The sequence below is a fragment of the Cibotium barometz genome, chromosome 13 (genome assembly GCF_041138505.1).
Source record: "Cibotium barometz isolate CiBa-2024 chromosome 13, ASM4113850v1, whole genome shotgun sequence".
Classification (NCBI taxonomy): Eukaryota; Viridiplantae; Streptophyta; class Polypodiopsida; order Cyatheales; family Cibotiaceae; genus Cibotium; species Cibotium barometz.
Window position 1 is genome coordinate 14,821,314 of NC_141058.1, and position 16,599 is coordinate 14,837,912.

A 16,599-nucleotide genomic window follows, 5' to 3' on the forward strand; every position below is an offset into this window, starting at 1 on the left:
CCACCAAGGATAATGGGTGCACTCCCATGCAGTAATACCCCTCTCCACCAAGGTAGTTAAGAACATAGTGTTCTCATCATGTGGATCTAGCCACTCTGCAATCTCCGAGGGCATATCTAAAATGGATTTGTGCTCAATGAAATCCAAGAGCCATCTATAAAAGAGAGTTCATCATGCTTTTCAAACCATAGATTTTAGATGACATAAGAAGCAAACTAACATATACTTAAATGGCTAGAGAATGAAATGTAACACTACCTGTATACAAGCCTCTTGCTTGAGAATGGCAACTTAGGCATGTTAATCCCATCAGAAGCACTCTTCATGTTGCCTAACATGTGAGAGTATGCATTTATCACATGAATTTTTTGTTGGGCTTTAAAATATCCCTCAAAATTCTTAAGCATTTGAGGCCCTTCCACCTCAAACTTGGCAATTTGAATGCATGCCTCGTTAAACATATGTAGCCGATATGCTTCTTACCTCATGCAAGATCTTAATTTTTTATAATCCCCAAAGTGTGCCCCTTAATAAATTTGTACTTATCAAAGAGTGTTCATGCAAGCTGGCTAGCTAGAGAAGGAGGTAGCAAAAAGATTTTGTTGTATGATGCATGTGTTACAGATGTGATCAATGCTTACATATAATGCACAAAACAACATGGTTATTTAACTAGCCGATATATAGAAACAGGTCCTAACATGCAAACATTTCTTGAGAGAGTGTCCTCTCTAAAAAGAGCCCAAGTCCTTCTATGGTGGCACATGTGGTCCAGGTCGCAGTGGGGCTGGTACACTCTTGTATGAAGAGCCAATACTCCATGGGGATAAGGAGACCGTGCAAAGGAAAAGAGAAAGGGGTACTTTAGAGAATAGCTCCCGTAAACCTGGCTTTGTGATGGAATCTAGGCAGCGTAAAGAACATGGTCGTCCATGGGGATAAGGAGACCGTGCAAAGGAAAAGAGAAAGGGGCACTTTAGAGAATAGCTCCCGTAAACCTGGCTTTGTGATGGAATCTAGGCAGCGTAAAGAACATGGTCGTCCTTGTAAATAGCATTTGAAAGTCAAGAAAGAGCACACACACATTTGAGTAAATAGATTTTTGATGTAAATGCAAAAACTATAGATGATGAAATTAGTGAAGGTATCACAAATGATGCAACCTACAAAACAACATCAAATAATGACTTTGTGGTCACAAGCCATAAGGTGGATGTAACCAAGGGCAGTTAGGTAATTAGAAGAATGCCAACTCGTGTTTGGAAATGATTTGGTGTGGTGTAGGGTAAACGATGTACAACCATGATGCAGCCAATCACTTGGTCTAGTGGCTCCTTGTTTTTGGGGAGAACGTACATACAAGGGTATGTAGCATTATATGGTAGTGATGTGTGTGAACACACTTAGGACCACCGGGATACTTTTTCCCTCACTAGGAGGTTTTTTCCCCCGTGCATATGTACATCCTCTTATCTACTCATATTATGGGGTGTATACTTGTCTTTTATATCTGGCACACATTTGTTCATTCTAATCTAGTGAGTTTGTGTGCTCTCAAGCTTATCTATCTTATGTGTGTGCATTGTTGCAACCCTAACCCTAATTTCAATAATTGGTATCAGAGCTAGCTTCCGTGTTGACACTTGACCTAGCAGTCTGCCTCCCTCCTCATCACGATCCTGTTTTTCTGTCTCCGATTGAGATACCCTCTTAGGAGAAGAAGGTATATACTGTAGTGTGGTGTATACGAAGTATACAAAATTTTCAAGGTCCACGACACGATTCAGGTGCGTTTTAGGCACCACAAGCAGACGTTCTGGAGAGGTGTCATTTTGGATTGGTTCTACTCAATTTTGGGTGTTTGGGCTGTGTAGCAGTAAAGATTTGGCATGCAACAGCATCTACAGTGTCTTCAACAACATTGCCCATCATACTTTTGCCAATAACACTATTCTCTACTCTGTGTTATTTTTCATACACTTTGTAGGTGATTCAATCAGTTTTTGGTAGCCATCCGGGGTTGCATTCAATGAATACTGAGTACTTGCAGTGTGTTGAAAGATTTTACATTTGGTAGAGAGTCACATGGCTGCCAGTAGAGTGATGTATTCAACATGTTGTCTGCTGAGGAGAACAAACTTGATGGGACTAACTACCCATTGTGGTCCTATATGATGAGGCATGTACTGGTTGCTAAAGGCCTTTGGAATATGGTCAGTGGTAGTGAAACTCATCCTGTTTCACAACTACCAGTGCAACCAGGTGCTGCAGGTACATCTGAAGTAGAATCTGATAACAGATGTGGCTCCTCCCACTGCTGCTCAAACGAGATGATGGGATGGAAGAGATACATAGGTACATGCATTGCTTGCACTTTCCGTAAAGTGAAGCATTATTCCTCATATTCGGTCATGTAAGACTTCAAAACAGGCATGGGATGCACTTGCTGCATTATACCAAGTGCGCAATGAAGCACGTGTTGCATATCTACACAAACAGTTGGAGGCTGAGCACATGAATGAGGGAGACTCAATGGACAGCTTCTTGACCAAGATCAAAGATTATAAGGAGCAACTCGCTAGTGTGGATGAGATATATCCTGATAGTACATTGGTGCCCACAGTTCTCAATGCATTGTCGGATTCTGCCTCTATCCTTAGACTCATGAGTGATGAAGGGAAATCCAAATGCCCTTACATTTGATGAGCTGGTTTCAGTACTCTTGCAAGAAGCGCAGTCTAGGCAAAACAGATCTGTAATGCGAGTTGGTAACTAAGCTTTTATTGCCAGTCAAAAAGGCAAAGGCAAAGCTTCTTCGCATGGTGGCTATAAGCCAAAATCATAATACTCAGGTAAGGATGCAGAGAAAGAAGGTGATAAGCCTAAAAAGAAGGGCAAGTGGTGTCACTATTGTAGGAAGCTAGGGCACTACATAAATGAGTGCAAGAAAAATCTAGAGAAGGAGAAAAAGAAAGAATCAGGCATGGCTATGATGCATCTGCACCAAGTGCAAAGAAGAAGGAATCTGTAAGATTTTCTCAAGATGATTGGGCATGGACTATACATTGCAGTTATGACCCTTTTGTTCATAATGTATGCATGTCACTGGCAGAATTGGATGCTTAGTACTTTGACAATGGTACTAGTAAGCATATTACCTCACAAAAAAATTGTTCTCATCTCTAGAATCTGTCCCAAGTGCGGGAACTGGCACATGTGCAAATGGTTCCTCATATCCTATCAAAGGAGTTGGTAGAGTTTTTCTCACTACTAAAAATGGGGGCACATTTACTCTTTCTACACTTTTAAATGTGCCAAGAATTAAGAACTTGCATAGTCAGTTTCAACCTTAGCCTTGTCAGGCTTGATGGTGAAATTTGTGGATGATAGATGTATAGTTCAGGATAGAAATGATGGTTATTCTATCATTACCTCAGGTACCTTATTTCATGGCCTATACAAGATGGATGTATTTGAGAAGTTGTAGCATGATGCTTGCTCAGTCTTCAGCTCGTGCTATGAGTGATGCAGAATTATAGCATGCACGATTTGGCCATCTGAATTATGGCAGTTTTTTTATGCCTTCAAAGGCATGATATAATGTCTGAGTTGCCAACTCTTAAGACCCCTGCTAGACATGTATGTGAGAGGTGTATTCTTGGTAAAATATATCGGGCATGATTTCCAAAGGATGGATCTGTGAGAGCTGTTAAGAAATTACAACTTATACATAGTGATGTATGTGGTCCTATAAGGACACCATCTATTGGGCTATATCTCTACTTCATCACTTTTATTAATGATTACTCCAGATATAGCTGGGTGTATCCATTAAAGCAGAAGTCAAAGGTTTTTATATGCTTTAGGTACTTTGTATCCATGGCTGAAAATGCATGTGAATATAAAGTTGGCACCCTTCGTTTAGATCGAGGGGGGGAGTATATGTCCAAGGACTTTCATGTATATATGGCTGAAAAAGGCATAAGGCATCAATGTATAGTGCCATACACACCTCAGCAAAATGGTGTGGCTAAGAGGAAGAACGGGTCTCTCATGGAGATGGCACAATGTATGGTGAAAGCCCAAGATTTACCTCATGGTTTTTGGTTAGAGGCAACTATGTGTTGAACAAATGCCCTACCAAGGCCTTGCAGTCTAAAACTCCTTATGAAGTTTGGCATGGCAGGAAGCCTTTTTTGGCTCATTTGCGTGTGTTTGGTTGTCTTACTTATGCTCCTATGCCTAAGAAACAACGCAATAAGCTTGATGATAAGGTAGTTAAATGCATATTTGTGGGATACAGTTCAGAAAGAAAGGGATATAGACACAACCATCCAGCCCCAAAGCGAATTTTGGTAAGTAGAGATGTTGTTTTTGTCGAACATGTAGTTCAGACCATGCTTTCATGCAATAAACAGCAGAATGATGTATGCTCACAGGACATGTTTGATTCGCTCCTACCTTTGTTTACTGGAGGGTAGCCATATGTAAAGCAATTGAATGCTCAACCAAGTGTTGAAATTCAGCCTTTGTAGGTGCAAAATCAGCCTTCAAATCAACCTTTTGATGAGGCAATTATTGAGGATGTAGTGGATGACAAGAAAGCAACCATAGAAGAATCTAGGCGTATGCCAAAATGGCTTATGCTGCAGACATTGAGGGATAGCAAGTTGACAGCTCCTGTACCTAACAAAACTCGTGCAGGAAGGCTAATTTGCAGTCATCATTTGAGATGTCAGATTTGGGGCCCTTGCATTACTATTTGGGGATTCAGTTTATGCAGTACAATGATGGCATTGTTATGCTACAGTCTAAATATATACAAAAGCTATTGAAGAGGTTTAATCTTGAAGACTGTAAACTTGTGGCTACACCTATGGAGACAGGTACTCGACTTAGTCTTCAAGATGCAGGAGACTCTTTTGATGCTAGTTTGTATCACAGCAAGATGTTGGATCCTTTCTTTATGTGTGCAACATGAGGCCAGATATACAGTATGCGGTCTCATAATTGAGCAAATTTATGCATAGCCCAGGTACGAAAGCATTGGCAGGCTATTAAGTGGGTTTTTCGCTATTTACAGGGCACTTAGTATTTTGGATTATTTTATCCAAAGGGGGGTGAGTCACAGCTGCATGCTTTCAGTGATTCAAATTAGGCTGGATGTTATGACACACGTGTCCATTAGTGGGTTTTGCTTTCGCCTTGGTGATTCATGTATATCATAGCTTAGCAAGAAGCAGCCTACAGTGGCCACTTCCAACTATGAAGCCGAGTACAGAGGGCAGCTTTTACAACTACAGGTGAGTGTGTGGCTCAGACATCTTATGGCTACAGTGGCCACTTCCAACTATGAAGCCGAGTATAGAGGGCAGCTTTTACAACTACAGGTGAGTGTGTGGCTCAAACATCTTATGGCTAATTTGGGTGTTGCTTTTCACGATTGATCGGCCATACCCTGTACATCATCACTCCAAGGGGGGGTTTGTAGCATTATATGGTAGTGATGTGTGTGAACACACTTAGGACTATCGGAGCACTTTTTCACTCACTAGGAGGTTTTTTTCCTCCTGCATATGTACACCCTCTTATCTACTCATTTTGGGGTGTGTACTTATCCTTTGTATCTGGCACATATTTGTTCATTCTAATCTAGTGAGTTTGTGTGCTCTTAAGCTTCTCTATCTTGTGTGTGTGCATTGTTGCAACCCTAACCCTAATTCCAACAGGGTAACACCCAACATCAATGGATGTAGTTTTGCAATCATGATGTCCAACACACACAAGTAGTGGCCAAGCAAGTGAAAGGACCTTCGGAAACTCCAAATTTATGGTGGGTGATAGATAAGGGGTCTGAGGTTACATTGGATAAAATGGCAAGCCTGAGGTCAGAGCAGGGTTTGTGTTTCAAAGTAGCTATACAAGCCCCCAAGCAAAGAATATAAGTGGCCAGAATAACCAAGTGGGGGGTTCTAGTAAGCGCAGTAAGAAATGGAGGCTCGGTGTTTCTAAGGAGGCAAACAAAAGATTAGAGGCATCAACACAAATGCATGCACAATTGTTGGAGGAGAACATAGTTAAACGTAATCGTCATGTTACTTTCAAGCTATTGACTAAAAATTACTATGATGTGCATATCAAGGATGAGCCAATATGTACTTGCCTAGATTTTCAACAGCGTGAGAAAGAGAAAAAGCCTTACTTAGTGTGTAAGCACATGTATTTTGTTTACACTCGTGTGCTTAGTCTTCATTGCAAACAACATATAATTATACATTAGCCTACTTTAAGTGAGCGATCTCTTTTTTATTTTGAGTCAAGCCCGTCTCGGATGAGTCCTTTAAGCAATTAGGTGATGTAAAAGGTTAGAAAATTTTGGCTACTTCAAGCGATGTAGAAACATTTATGTGATAGTGTTTATTTTGACTTCATTTATGTGTTTATAATGACAACACTTAAACGCATCTTCATTTTTTATTAGGTAAATTTTTGATACATGCATTTATTTTTTTGTGCAATATATATATGCTGTCAAGTAAAGAATAACTCATGAAGAATTGGTTGAGTTTTTGTAAGATTTTGACCAACCAGTGAAAGAGAGAGAGAGAGACTTGAGCGCTCACGTATTGTATATGTATGAAAGTATGTATGTATATGTAGATAGATGTAGATATGTATGTGTCTATATATGTATGTATGTGTATATGTAGAGACATGCATACTCCCTAGAAGAAATCGATCTAAGAGCCATGAACTACAAAAGCTCTAAATTTCTTGCAAAAAGCTCTAAATTAAAAGCTCCCAAAAAAAACACACTCATGTTTGAGCAATCAGGCATAGTGCATGATGACGAGTTTGTTGAGGTGAGACCTCGCAGAGAGAGGAAGATTTATACACATGGATAGAGTGTTTTACTTTTGATTTGGAGATCTGTTTAGATCCAGTATTGATAGAGATTGACTTATCATGGGATATAGGTCATATAGGAGTATCATTAATGGAGATAGATCATACCTATGGGGATGACCTTAGTGACCTTGAGGATACCATGATTAGTGTGATGTGGTTGTTGACACCGCTTATCTCTCATGTGTGGATACCTTGTTGGTATTCAGTGATGATTTTGATAATCGTACTTCTACTTGGAATCATCATATACACATAGGGGATTTTAGACATGAGGATAGGGTGCATAGTTTGGATCATGCTTATATACATATTGATGCAGTGCATCATGCCTTTAATTTTTTGAGCAATGCTACATGGGACGGTGGCATTAATTCACATTTAATCTTACATGATCCTGACTTTGAGTCATATTCCTATATGGCTTCCATGATTGTCTGGTATGATCCTATTTTCTTTGGAGCCGAGACATTTATCTTTGGGTGCATCATATGCATTTGAGATATATGGTAGATGATTACATGGCATATCACTCCAATGCACATGTAATAGATCTTGGGCTTGGCCTACATGATGGTTCTTTTATATCACGATCATTTGACATTCCATCCAAAGGATATGATTTCATTTAGTGGATACTTTGGATGTTGATTTCACACGATTGTCCACGAGGAGGGGTGGACTTGAGCTTTCTCTTCAATCGAGGAGCTGTTGCTACATCAAGTTCAGGGATTTATGATGCATACCATGGCTATCCATTTGATCTTGGTGGATACATAGCTAGCTTCGACATCGACATTGGTTCTTTATATCTTCCATTTGATCCAATGGAGATCCATTTCTTTAGAGCTTGCATGGATTGCATTTTCCTTTGATCTAGGTGGTTTCTTGGTTAGCTTCAACATCGACGGGAGTCCATCACCCTTTTCATTTGATTTTGGGAGCTTTGAGACTTTGGCGATTCATGTTCGGCATCTACCTGCCCTCTCCTTAGCATTGACACTATGATTATGTGAGATTTTGGCTAATGTGTATAGCTTGTTGTATATGTTTAATTTTTGTAAGACCGCCTTTGATTTTAAGGACGAAATCATTATAGGAGTGGATGGTTTGTAATGAAGCAACAACTTTATAAATTAGGTCTAGGACCATGGTGATGGGATCAAGTATAGAAGGGGCTCATGGGCCATCATTTGTATCTTTGCACATTTTATCATTTGATACCTCTTGATCATTGGTATGTTCTTGGAACCTTTGGCTACCGTCATAGGCCTATGAAAGGTTTATTCCATCGTCTTAGTATGAGATTAACCACTTAGGCTTCATGGGGTTATCAAGCTTGATTGTTGTGCAAGCTTCCATGGGGATTTGTCCCATGTCTCAGCTTAAGTCTCACTCTACTACAATAGAGGTTAGGGAAACCACCTTCATTGGGTGACCCACCATGGGGCGGGTTCTTTCTAGTAGTTACAAGCTTGAGTTGGAAAGGTCTTCCATAACAAGAAGAGGGTGAAGGGAACATTTCTCGTTCTACTATTGTGAGTTATTTTTTGCCACGACGGTTGTAAGCTCTAGACTATTTTGTGACTCGGTGAGCTGAGGGATTGGAGATGGATATAACTTGGGATATCGAGGTTTTGAAACTATGGTTGTTCTTATGGTTGGGACACCGACGTTTTGAAATTATGGTTGTTCTTATGATGAATTTGTACCTATGTGTGGAATGACTTGATTGGAAAAGAATTTATTCATTAAGGGATAAAAAACATGTGCACAAGAATAAATAATTGAATTGCATTGTAACTTGAATTAGTGAAAACAATGTGCTTAGTAACTTAGGAGAAACCCCAAAGATGAACGATTCTAGTCGTTGGGAAGTGGTCGGTCGAGTGGACCTAACTTGGGTGTTTCCTTACAAGAGACTAGAAACCAAAATGAGATCTTTTGATATATTAGATAGGACCCCCAAGCTTGTGGAGATCACTTATAAATTGGATCGTCAGAAGAGGCACTAATCAGATAGCTCTCACAATGGGCTGGGATTGATCTTACCGAGTGGGGTGTCTCCCTATCCCTGGTGACGGGATGGGGCAGGTATCTTACATCTGGGAGCTTCAACATGCACCTTGATGGTCTAGATGGTCTTGAAAGCTATATTAGGATAATAGACTCTTTATGACTCATTGAGTTTGGTTAATGACTCATTGAGATTAGTTAATGGTAATATTGATATAGTTCATAATACAATAGTATCAAAGGACTCCCAAGATTGAATGCACTTTTTGAAAACTATTTAGAGCACCCACATTATATTTTTCACCTTCATTATGAACTAACTACACATTGGCTTTTGCGAGCATGAAATCTTTGTTTTGAGAATTCAAGATCATCCATCAAAACTTCCTTCACTAGAGTGCATGGATGCGGGACTTAGTCCTCTATTGTATTCAAACATTGAAAACATAATAATTTTCTTCATCTTTGCTATTGTTACAATTTGAGTTCAATTTTTGTTTTATAAAGCATTCTTCTTCATGTGCCTTCGATATGCCACATGTATTCTCTTATAAAAAAATATTTGTGGCAATCATCAATATTTTGTTATTTAAAATTTTATTTATGGTAATTATCAATATTTTTGTTTTAATAAAAAATAATACATTTGTTTCCTTTTATGAAATCAAATATTTATCTTGTTTACTAACTTATTTCTTTAAATAGTATTGGAGGCATGAAACTCTTCTATTGACAAAGAAAGTTGGATACTTAAATGATTTACAACGGTGAGGCAATCAATATTTGCATTTTTTATCTTTACCTTTAAAATTCAATATTCATAACTATTAATAAAACCTTATACAAAAATATAAACATCTAAGCATGATATCCTTGTCGTTAAATTCGCAACTTTGTACATTTAAGTTTGGGAACATTCCCAATTATTTTTTCTTTCTTTGAAAAAATATTTTCTAAAAAGATTTTGGATATCTTTGTAACATGTTTATTACAAGTAGCATCATTTCTTTTAATATGTGTTCAGGTGCATAATGGGAGAAAGTGTTATGCCTTTATCTCTCAATGAAATCCAAAAGATTGAATCAAGGCTTGAACTAGCAATCCACAAGATAAAAGAAAGAAAAGTAAGCCTCAATAAATTATGAAGCTTCTTAATGTAATTTTCTTTAAATTTATTTGAAATGTTTGCATTCAACATATATTTCTCATGAATTTTGCAGATAGAATTACTTGAAATACAAGCTCAAGAAATGACAAAGAAGGTAAATCTTGATCATTTTTTAAGTTGCATGAATAGTATTGTATTTGGAATACAAGCTCAAGAAACGGCAAAGAAGATAAATCCTAACAAATTTAAGCTGCATAAATAGTAATCTTGTTAGGAATTATGTATATGTGCTTGTGTGTGTGTGTGTTGGGGGGTGGGTAGATACATGATGAAAGCACAAGCATGTGTGCATGCACAGAGAGAGAAAGAAAGAAAGAAAGATATATTAACGTCTACGAGAGGCCAAAGTCGGCCTATGAGACAAAAAATAATACAAATGTGTTCTTCCGATCGTCGGAAGAAAAGAAAGAAAAGAAAAAGTGTGCATGTGTCTGGATACAACTATGAATCATGATCCATGTGTAGACTAGATGTCCAAACACAAAAAAGAAAAGAAAAACACATGGCCTATGTACTACGTAGGTCCCTATGTACCATATAGATCCCTATGTGTACAATGAAATAATAGACCTAGAGATCTTAAATATTCATGCTAGTGCCTCCATATGGCATTAATGGGTGTTGTGAATGTAGATTTGATGGGTGAAAGTTCTGAATCTCTAAGGGAGAGGGCATCTTGTTCTCTAGGGGGAGGTTGTCTTATCTTTGATGACTCCACGAGTGTATGTAGCTAAGACCTCTTGGGATCAATCATGTGGACCAGTGCCATATGCTTAATGACATTTTTGATAGCCCAAAATAGTCCATGGGGAAGCTTTATAATATAGTTAAATGAGAGCATTACACAAGGTATATCATGGGGAAGCTTTATAATATAGTTAAATGAGAGCATTACACAAGGTATATCATGGGCAATAAATTAAGACTAGATTAGTGAGAAATCAATTAAAATTAGGTTAATTCTATTCTAATTTCACACATAAAACTAAGCTCAAGCTTCTCCACAATAGGTGCCTAGCTTCCACTTTGTTCTTGCTTAAATTTCTCCAATCTTACATTTTATGAGTATGTTGTGTCCACACACATTGGCTAAGTGTTGGTGGGCCATTATTGCTAACCTACACACACTTAGCTGTCATCCTAATGTCCAAGCTCATGGTCTTTCTTTCTTAGTTTTCTCCATTCTTAGCCACTATGAATGTGGTGTGTCTAACACACTCAGTGTCCACGCTCATGGTTGCACTTCTTTCTTGCTTAATTTTCTCCAATCTTACCTTCTACTTAAGAGGAATTTATAGAGTGTGATTTGATGAAGAGATAAATCATGCATACTTTGCTTATTTAAGAGGCCCAAATCTAATGTAAATCTGTGCATGATTCATTTAACTTAATATTTCTTTTTTTGATAAAATGCCCTCTTAATTCTTTGATCCTCCACCTTAAGCTCTATATTTCATCTAATTTAACATTCCATTTTATGTTACACATAAAGATTAGCCTTTTTTTGTTCCTTTTGTATAAAATGCCCTCTCAATTGTTTGATCCACCTTAATCTCTACATTCCATCTAAGTTAACATACAATTTCAGGTTACACAAAAAGATTAGTCTTCCCACAAGATTTTATTATAATGGCTCACTTGATATTTTTCATTATTTTTCTAAATGATGAAAGTAATGCAGATAGATCCTACTAGAATTTAATCTAAACACAAGTGCATAAGGCCATCATTTCAATCTCTTTTCTCAATAGATGCTTTGTTTTAAAGATATTTTCCTAATGGTTACTTGTTAAGATGAGAAAATAATTTTGTGTAGTTACCTTGCTTAGAGAAAACATATAATTTCATGTTTTAGAAATATTTAGTAAGAATATACTCTATAAAGTAGGTGTTAATTCATTGGTGCCATGCTCAAGGGACCTAACATAGGATGCAAACTGTGCTTTGTGAATTGAGGATAAAATTTTATTCTTTTTGAATTAGGCATAAAAATATCTAAGCTTATGCTTTCTTAATGTTATTTCTAGGAAAAGAAAAATTCATGTTTATCTACATCTCATCTACATCCTATCCTTTGTTGCCAAAGAAAGGACGTTGCAAATTGTTGTCAATCTAATTATGTAAGCAACCCTTAACATAATTTATAAACTTCTTTGGTTTCCATTAAAAACTTTTGGTTCAGCCTTGACATAATTTCTCATAAATCCTTTTGACTGGTCATTTATAAACTTCTTTGGTTTCCATTAAAATCTTTTAGTTCAAGCTTGACATTTTTATAAATCCTTTTGACTGATCCCTTTTGGTTGGTCATTTATAAACTTCTTTGATTGCCATTTAAAGCTTTTTGTTCAACCTTGATGTAATGTTTTCTCTTCTTTGAGCTTTAGAGTAACAATTATGGCATTTGCCTATTCCGTCCTATACTTATTCTAGACACGGCCCTTCTTGTTGTAGTAAAAACATTTTACCTTCTTCTTCTCTTTTGAGTGTTTACCTTTTCTTTTGAAGTCAAGCAATACTTTGGGTCTTTAGCTTTTCTTTTCCTTTAGGAAACTTGAGTCTTTACCTTTTCTATTATTTTGAAGTGGAGGGCTACTTGAGTCTTTACCTTTTCTTTTCTTAATTGGACTAGTGTAGAATCCCAAGTCCATGTCTTGTTGAGTCTTTTAACACAACTCCTCCTCCAAAATATCACTTAACTACTCAAAACACAAGAGGTGGATCTCTTAATACTATGTCATGATTATAATGCATGACCTTGATGCACCATTCTGCTAAATCATCAATGTTTAATTGTGATCCTAATTGTTTTCATTTAATCACAAAAGGCTTACAAACTTCTTTAATGTTTTTCTCTTAGACAAATGTAAGCTGATTCTCAAGGTTCTAAATTCTTTTTTGATTTATTACCTTATACATTTCTGTAACCACCTAATGTAAAGGATGAGATATACTAGCTGAAAGTCATGATGATAAAACTAATTAGTTGGTGATAATGAAACACACTACATTGACATTCTTCTTCTCTAGGTAGAAATAAGAACGAGATCTAGAGAAACCATTTAACTTATGTCATTTGGATCTCTTATCACATTCTTCCCACCCTTACTATCTAATTAATTCAAATGGTTGTTGCTTGCAACTTATGCAATAATGAAATTTCCTTTTATCTTAAACTTCAAAAAGAGTGTAGTTGGTGTTTTCTAGTTTCTCCAAATAGTACTAATGTCATTTTTTCCAACTACACTTCTAAAGAGTGTAGGTGGTAGTGATGTCATTTTTTCTAACAAGTGAAACATGGTGGCTACTCAAGGAGCCTTGCTTAGACCCTTAGATCAAATAATTCCATGCAAGAAATTACATTTTTTTTGTAAATACACATTAAAAAAACTACAAAATAGAAATTAAGGAAAACTTGTAACTAAATAGAGATAGAGAATAATCTTGAATTATTTCTATGATAGATGATGGATCTACTTTCCACTTGTGTTCTTTGGTGTAAGGAGCTTCTATGGTGTGTTTTGAAATTTGTATACATTAAGAATACAAGGGTGCATTAGCAGTAAATGCGGACAAATATATAAATATAGAGGGGCTATGCTACCCATTTATATATGGTGTCGATCATAGTGATCCTTCTATGTCGAGCCCCACTTGACTCAATTAACCATACCATTTGACTTGAGAATAACATTGACTACAAAAGGAATATTTGGACTCATTGAGGTGCTCATTTGGGCCTTACATTTAGATAGTAAATACATATTCAAAATAAGATAAAAACTAATCCATGTGCAAAAGATAAAAAAGCTCAAGTAGCACAATAGATTAGTTAAAACACTACGTCAAAATAAGCTTATCTATTATATATTGTCACAAAAAATGTGAATCTCTTTGCAAAGTCATTCATTTGACACGTAGTTGCATATAAATATTTCATGTCTTTTCTCTCAATATTTCTAGAGCACTTTTATTATAGTTTCTCATTAAAAGAAAATATTTTTTTCTTCAAGGGAAACATGTTATGGAAAGAGAATGAATTGCTCAAGCAAAAGGTATGATATAACTCTTCATGATTTCAAGACTGTGAAACAAATTCCATGTTGTTGTTGGCTGATGAATGCGACACATGTTATTTAATGAGAACTATATCTTCTTTGATTTTAGCTTGCAGAAGTAGTATTATAATTAATTCTTGATAATTAAATGACCTGTGTAAGAAACTATACCTTCTTTGATTTTAGCTTGCAGAAGCAGTATTGCAATCAACTCTTGATAGTCAAACGACTTGTGTAAGCAATGGCTTACCTTCAAGGGATTTGGCAAATAGCCATCCACACAAAGCTCTTGACACAAACTTAAAGCTCGGGTATGTTCTATAAATCACATGAATGTAATCTCTCAATTACATAAAGGTTTCATAAATCCAAGAAATAGCATGTGATTGTAAGACACTCATGTGTCTAGTATGGATGTCTTTCCAAGCATGTGATCCTAATAAGGAAATTGTGTTACATTCATGTGTCCAGGTTGGATCTCTTTTCAAGCACTTGAGAGAAAAGTCTATTGCCTTTTTAAAACTCTTAATTCTAGCTTTTGAAGTAGATGTAAATTAATTCATATTTTCAAGTAACTCATTTGTGATACCTACATATATTTTACATTATAAGCTACATATTTTCAAGTAACTCATTTGTGATACCTACATATATTTTACATTATAAGCTTTTGGATACTCCCACTAAGGATGAAAATTTCACTTTGTGCATTTAAAGGTAAATATATATTGGCATTGTTAATTTCCTTATCTCACCACTATACCAGTTATATACATGTGAGTTTTAAATTAAATTGATTTGATTGGTTAAAAAAATAACGTGAAGATTTTTCTTACTTGAGATGTTTACATTGATAGAATCATATAGTCATCTCTTCCCTTGGGGGTAATGTGATGTGGTGTTTTCACTTTTAAGGTCCCAATGTGTATTTTCTTCTAGAATAAAAAGGTAGGGTTATGTGTAATGAGCACAAATAATCCTCCATGGGGAAGTCAAAGCCTAACTGAGTCATTAATCATCCACTTTTCTATATAATAGATTGCATGATAAATACTTATCTTAATTATTTTAACTCTCATCCTGCAAGGTCCCTCCCAAGCCATGTATGTATGTATCTCTTTTAATATAGATTTCAAGAAGAAGGAAAGAGAGTGCACCTGGAGAAGAGTGAGACAATAAGGCTAGAAACATTAGGAAAGTGTTAGAATAAAAATATTAGCTCCAAAAATCCTAAAAGAAATAAGAAGACAAGAATAGTTCTATTAAGAGATAAGTATCTCCAAAAATAGAAATTAGAATTTAGGTGATAAGAGGTCATATTTAGAGTACCTTTACATAATTAGAGTCCATGCATACTAAAAATGTGAAAAAGCAACGCGTTTCTAAAGATGGCGTGTTTGCAGCCATATACAGATGTTTTTGCCTATTCTACCCATGTAGGCTGTAGACTAGATGGCTTCCAGTTCTTTTGACTGGTTATACAATCATACTTTGAGTTCTTATCAGAGAAATATGGCCAAAACAATTTGCTAATTCTGTCAGGGTCTCTACACATGGAAAACTATAAGAAGGCAGCAAGTAGCATCAAGGTAATCCTAGAGCTTGAGATGTATATATCCCTTCATTCTTATCTAATCTCTTAGAAGAGAAGGTTAGATTGCTATGGTCTTTCAGAGAAAGAGACCAAAAAACTCCATAGCTTTTCTTTTAAAGAAAGAATAGTATGCCGTAGCCCTGTAAGAGAAGGCTATTTTGCCATGGACCTTCGAAAGAGAGAAAAGTCAGAGTACGAGTAAGAGGAGATAAATCTTGGGGATGATCGGATGATTTCAATCGTAAGAGAAGGTATTAGAAGACTCTCTATTCTCATATATCAAGTTTTGAAACTCTTATAAATGAGCAAAGACAACGATAAACGATAAATTTCTATAAGGTATATTTTTTTTTGTTTTTCAATTATATATCATTCTTAGGGGTGGAGGTATGGCCCTGGCTTCTCTATTAATTGTTAATAGTGATCTATTTGATTGATTTACTAGTTAAAGTTTATATTCTTTTAAACAATAGCATATGCCTTAATAAAGAATGTCTTATCACAATCTCAAGTTGAAATGCTAAAATCTTTGTGAAAAGGATTGTTTTCTTAAGAAGGTAACATGGATTCTAGTCATGTGGTTTAGTTGAGTAAATGGATTGTTATCTTGGTTAAATTAAGGTACAGGTACAACTCTCCCTACCTTGACACTGTCCCGTTCTTGTGCTTATATAGCCGGACAGCGGAGACATTAGTAAGGGCCAGAGTTGGCCCATGGTATCCCTCATACCATTGGGAGAATGAGGTTCGCCGATTGAGGCGAGTGATTGTGATGCTGCGTAGTTCTGAGGGCCCATGCTAGTGCAGTGAATTAGCCCACCCTAGTGCATAGACATCCCTCTGAGGGGCGGGAGGAT

The 16,599-nt window shown here is 36.6% G+C and overlaps 1 protein-coding gene across 5 annotated transcripts in view; it reads left to right on the forward strand.

Annotated features, from left to right (window-relative positions):
- Positions 1-14,897, forward strand: part of LOC147632398 (MADS-box transcription factor 23-like) — a 35,189-nt gene extending 20,292 nt beyond the window's left edge. Inside the window, exons 3-8 of one of the 5 annotated variants that reach the window (XR_015267190.1) lie at positions 9,628-9,689; positions 9,947-10,046; positions 10,143-10,184; positions 14,104-14,145; positions 14,342-14,459; positions 14,620-14,897. Coding sequence is in view for 4 of the 5 variants with exons in the window: in XM_086807198.1 (XP_086663324.1) it covers positions 9,628-9,689; positions 9,947-10,046; positions 10,143-10,184; positions 14,104-14,145; positions 14,335-14,459; positions 14,620-14,644 (396 nt within the window). In the remaining variant the exon portion in view is untranslated. Of the gene's footprint in view, positions 1-9,627; positions 9,690-9,946; positions 10,047-10,142; positions 10,185-14,103; positions 14,146-14,334; positions 14,460-14,619 lie in introns of all 5 variants that reach the window. The other 4 variants (XM_086807198.1, XM_086807199.1, XM_086807201.1 and 1 more) reach the window with 4 other exon arrangements.
- Positions 14,898-16,599: the final 1,702 nt, after the last annotated feature.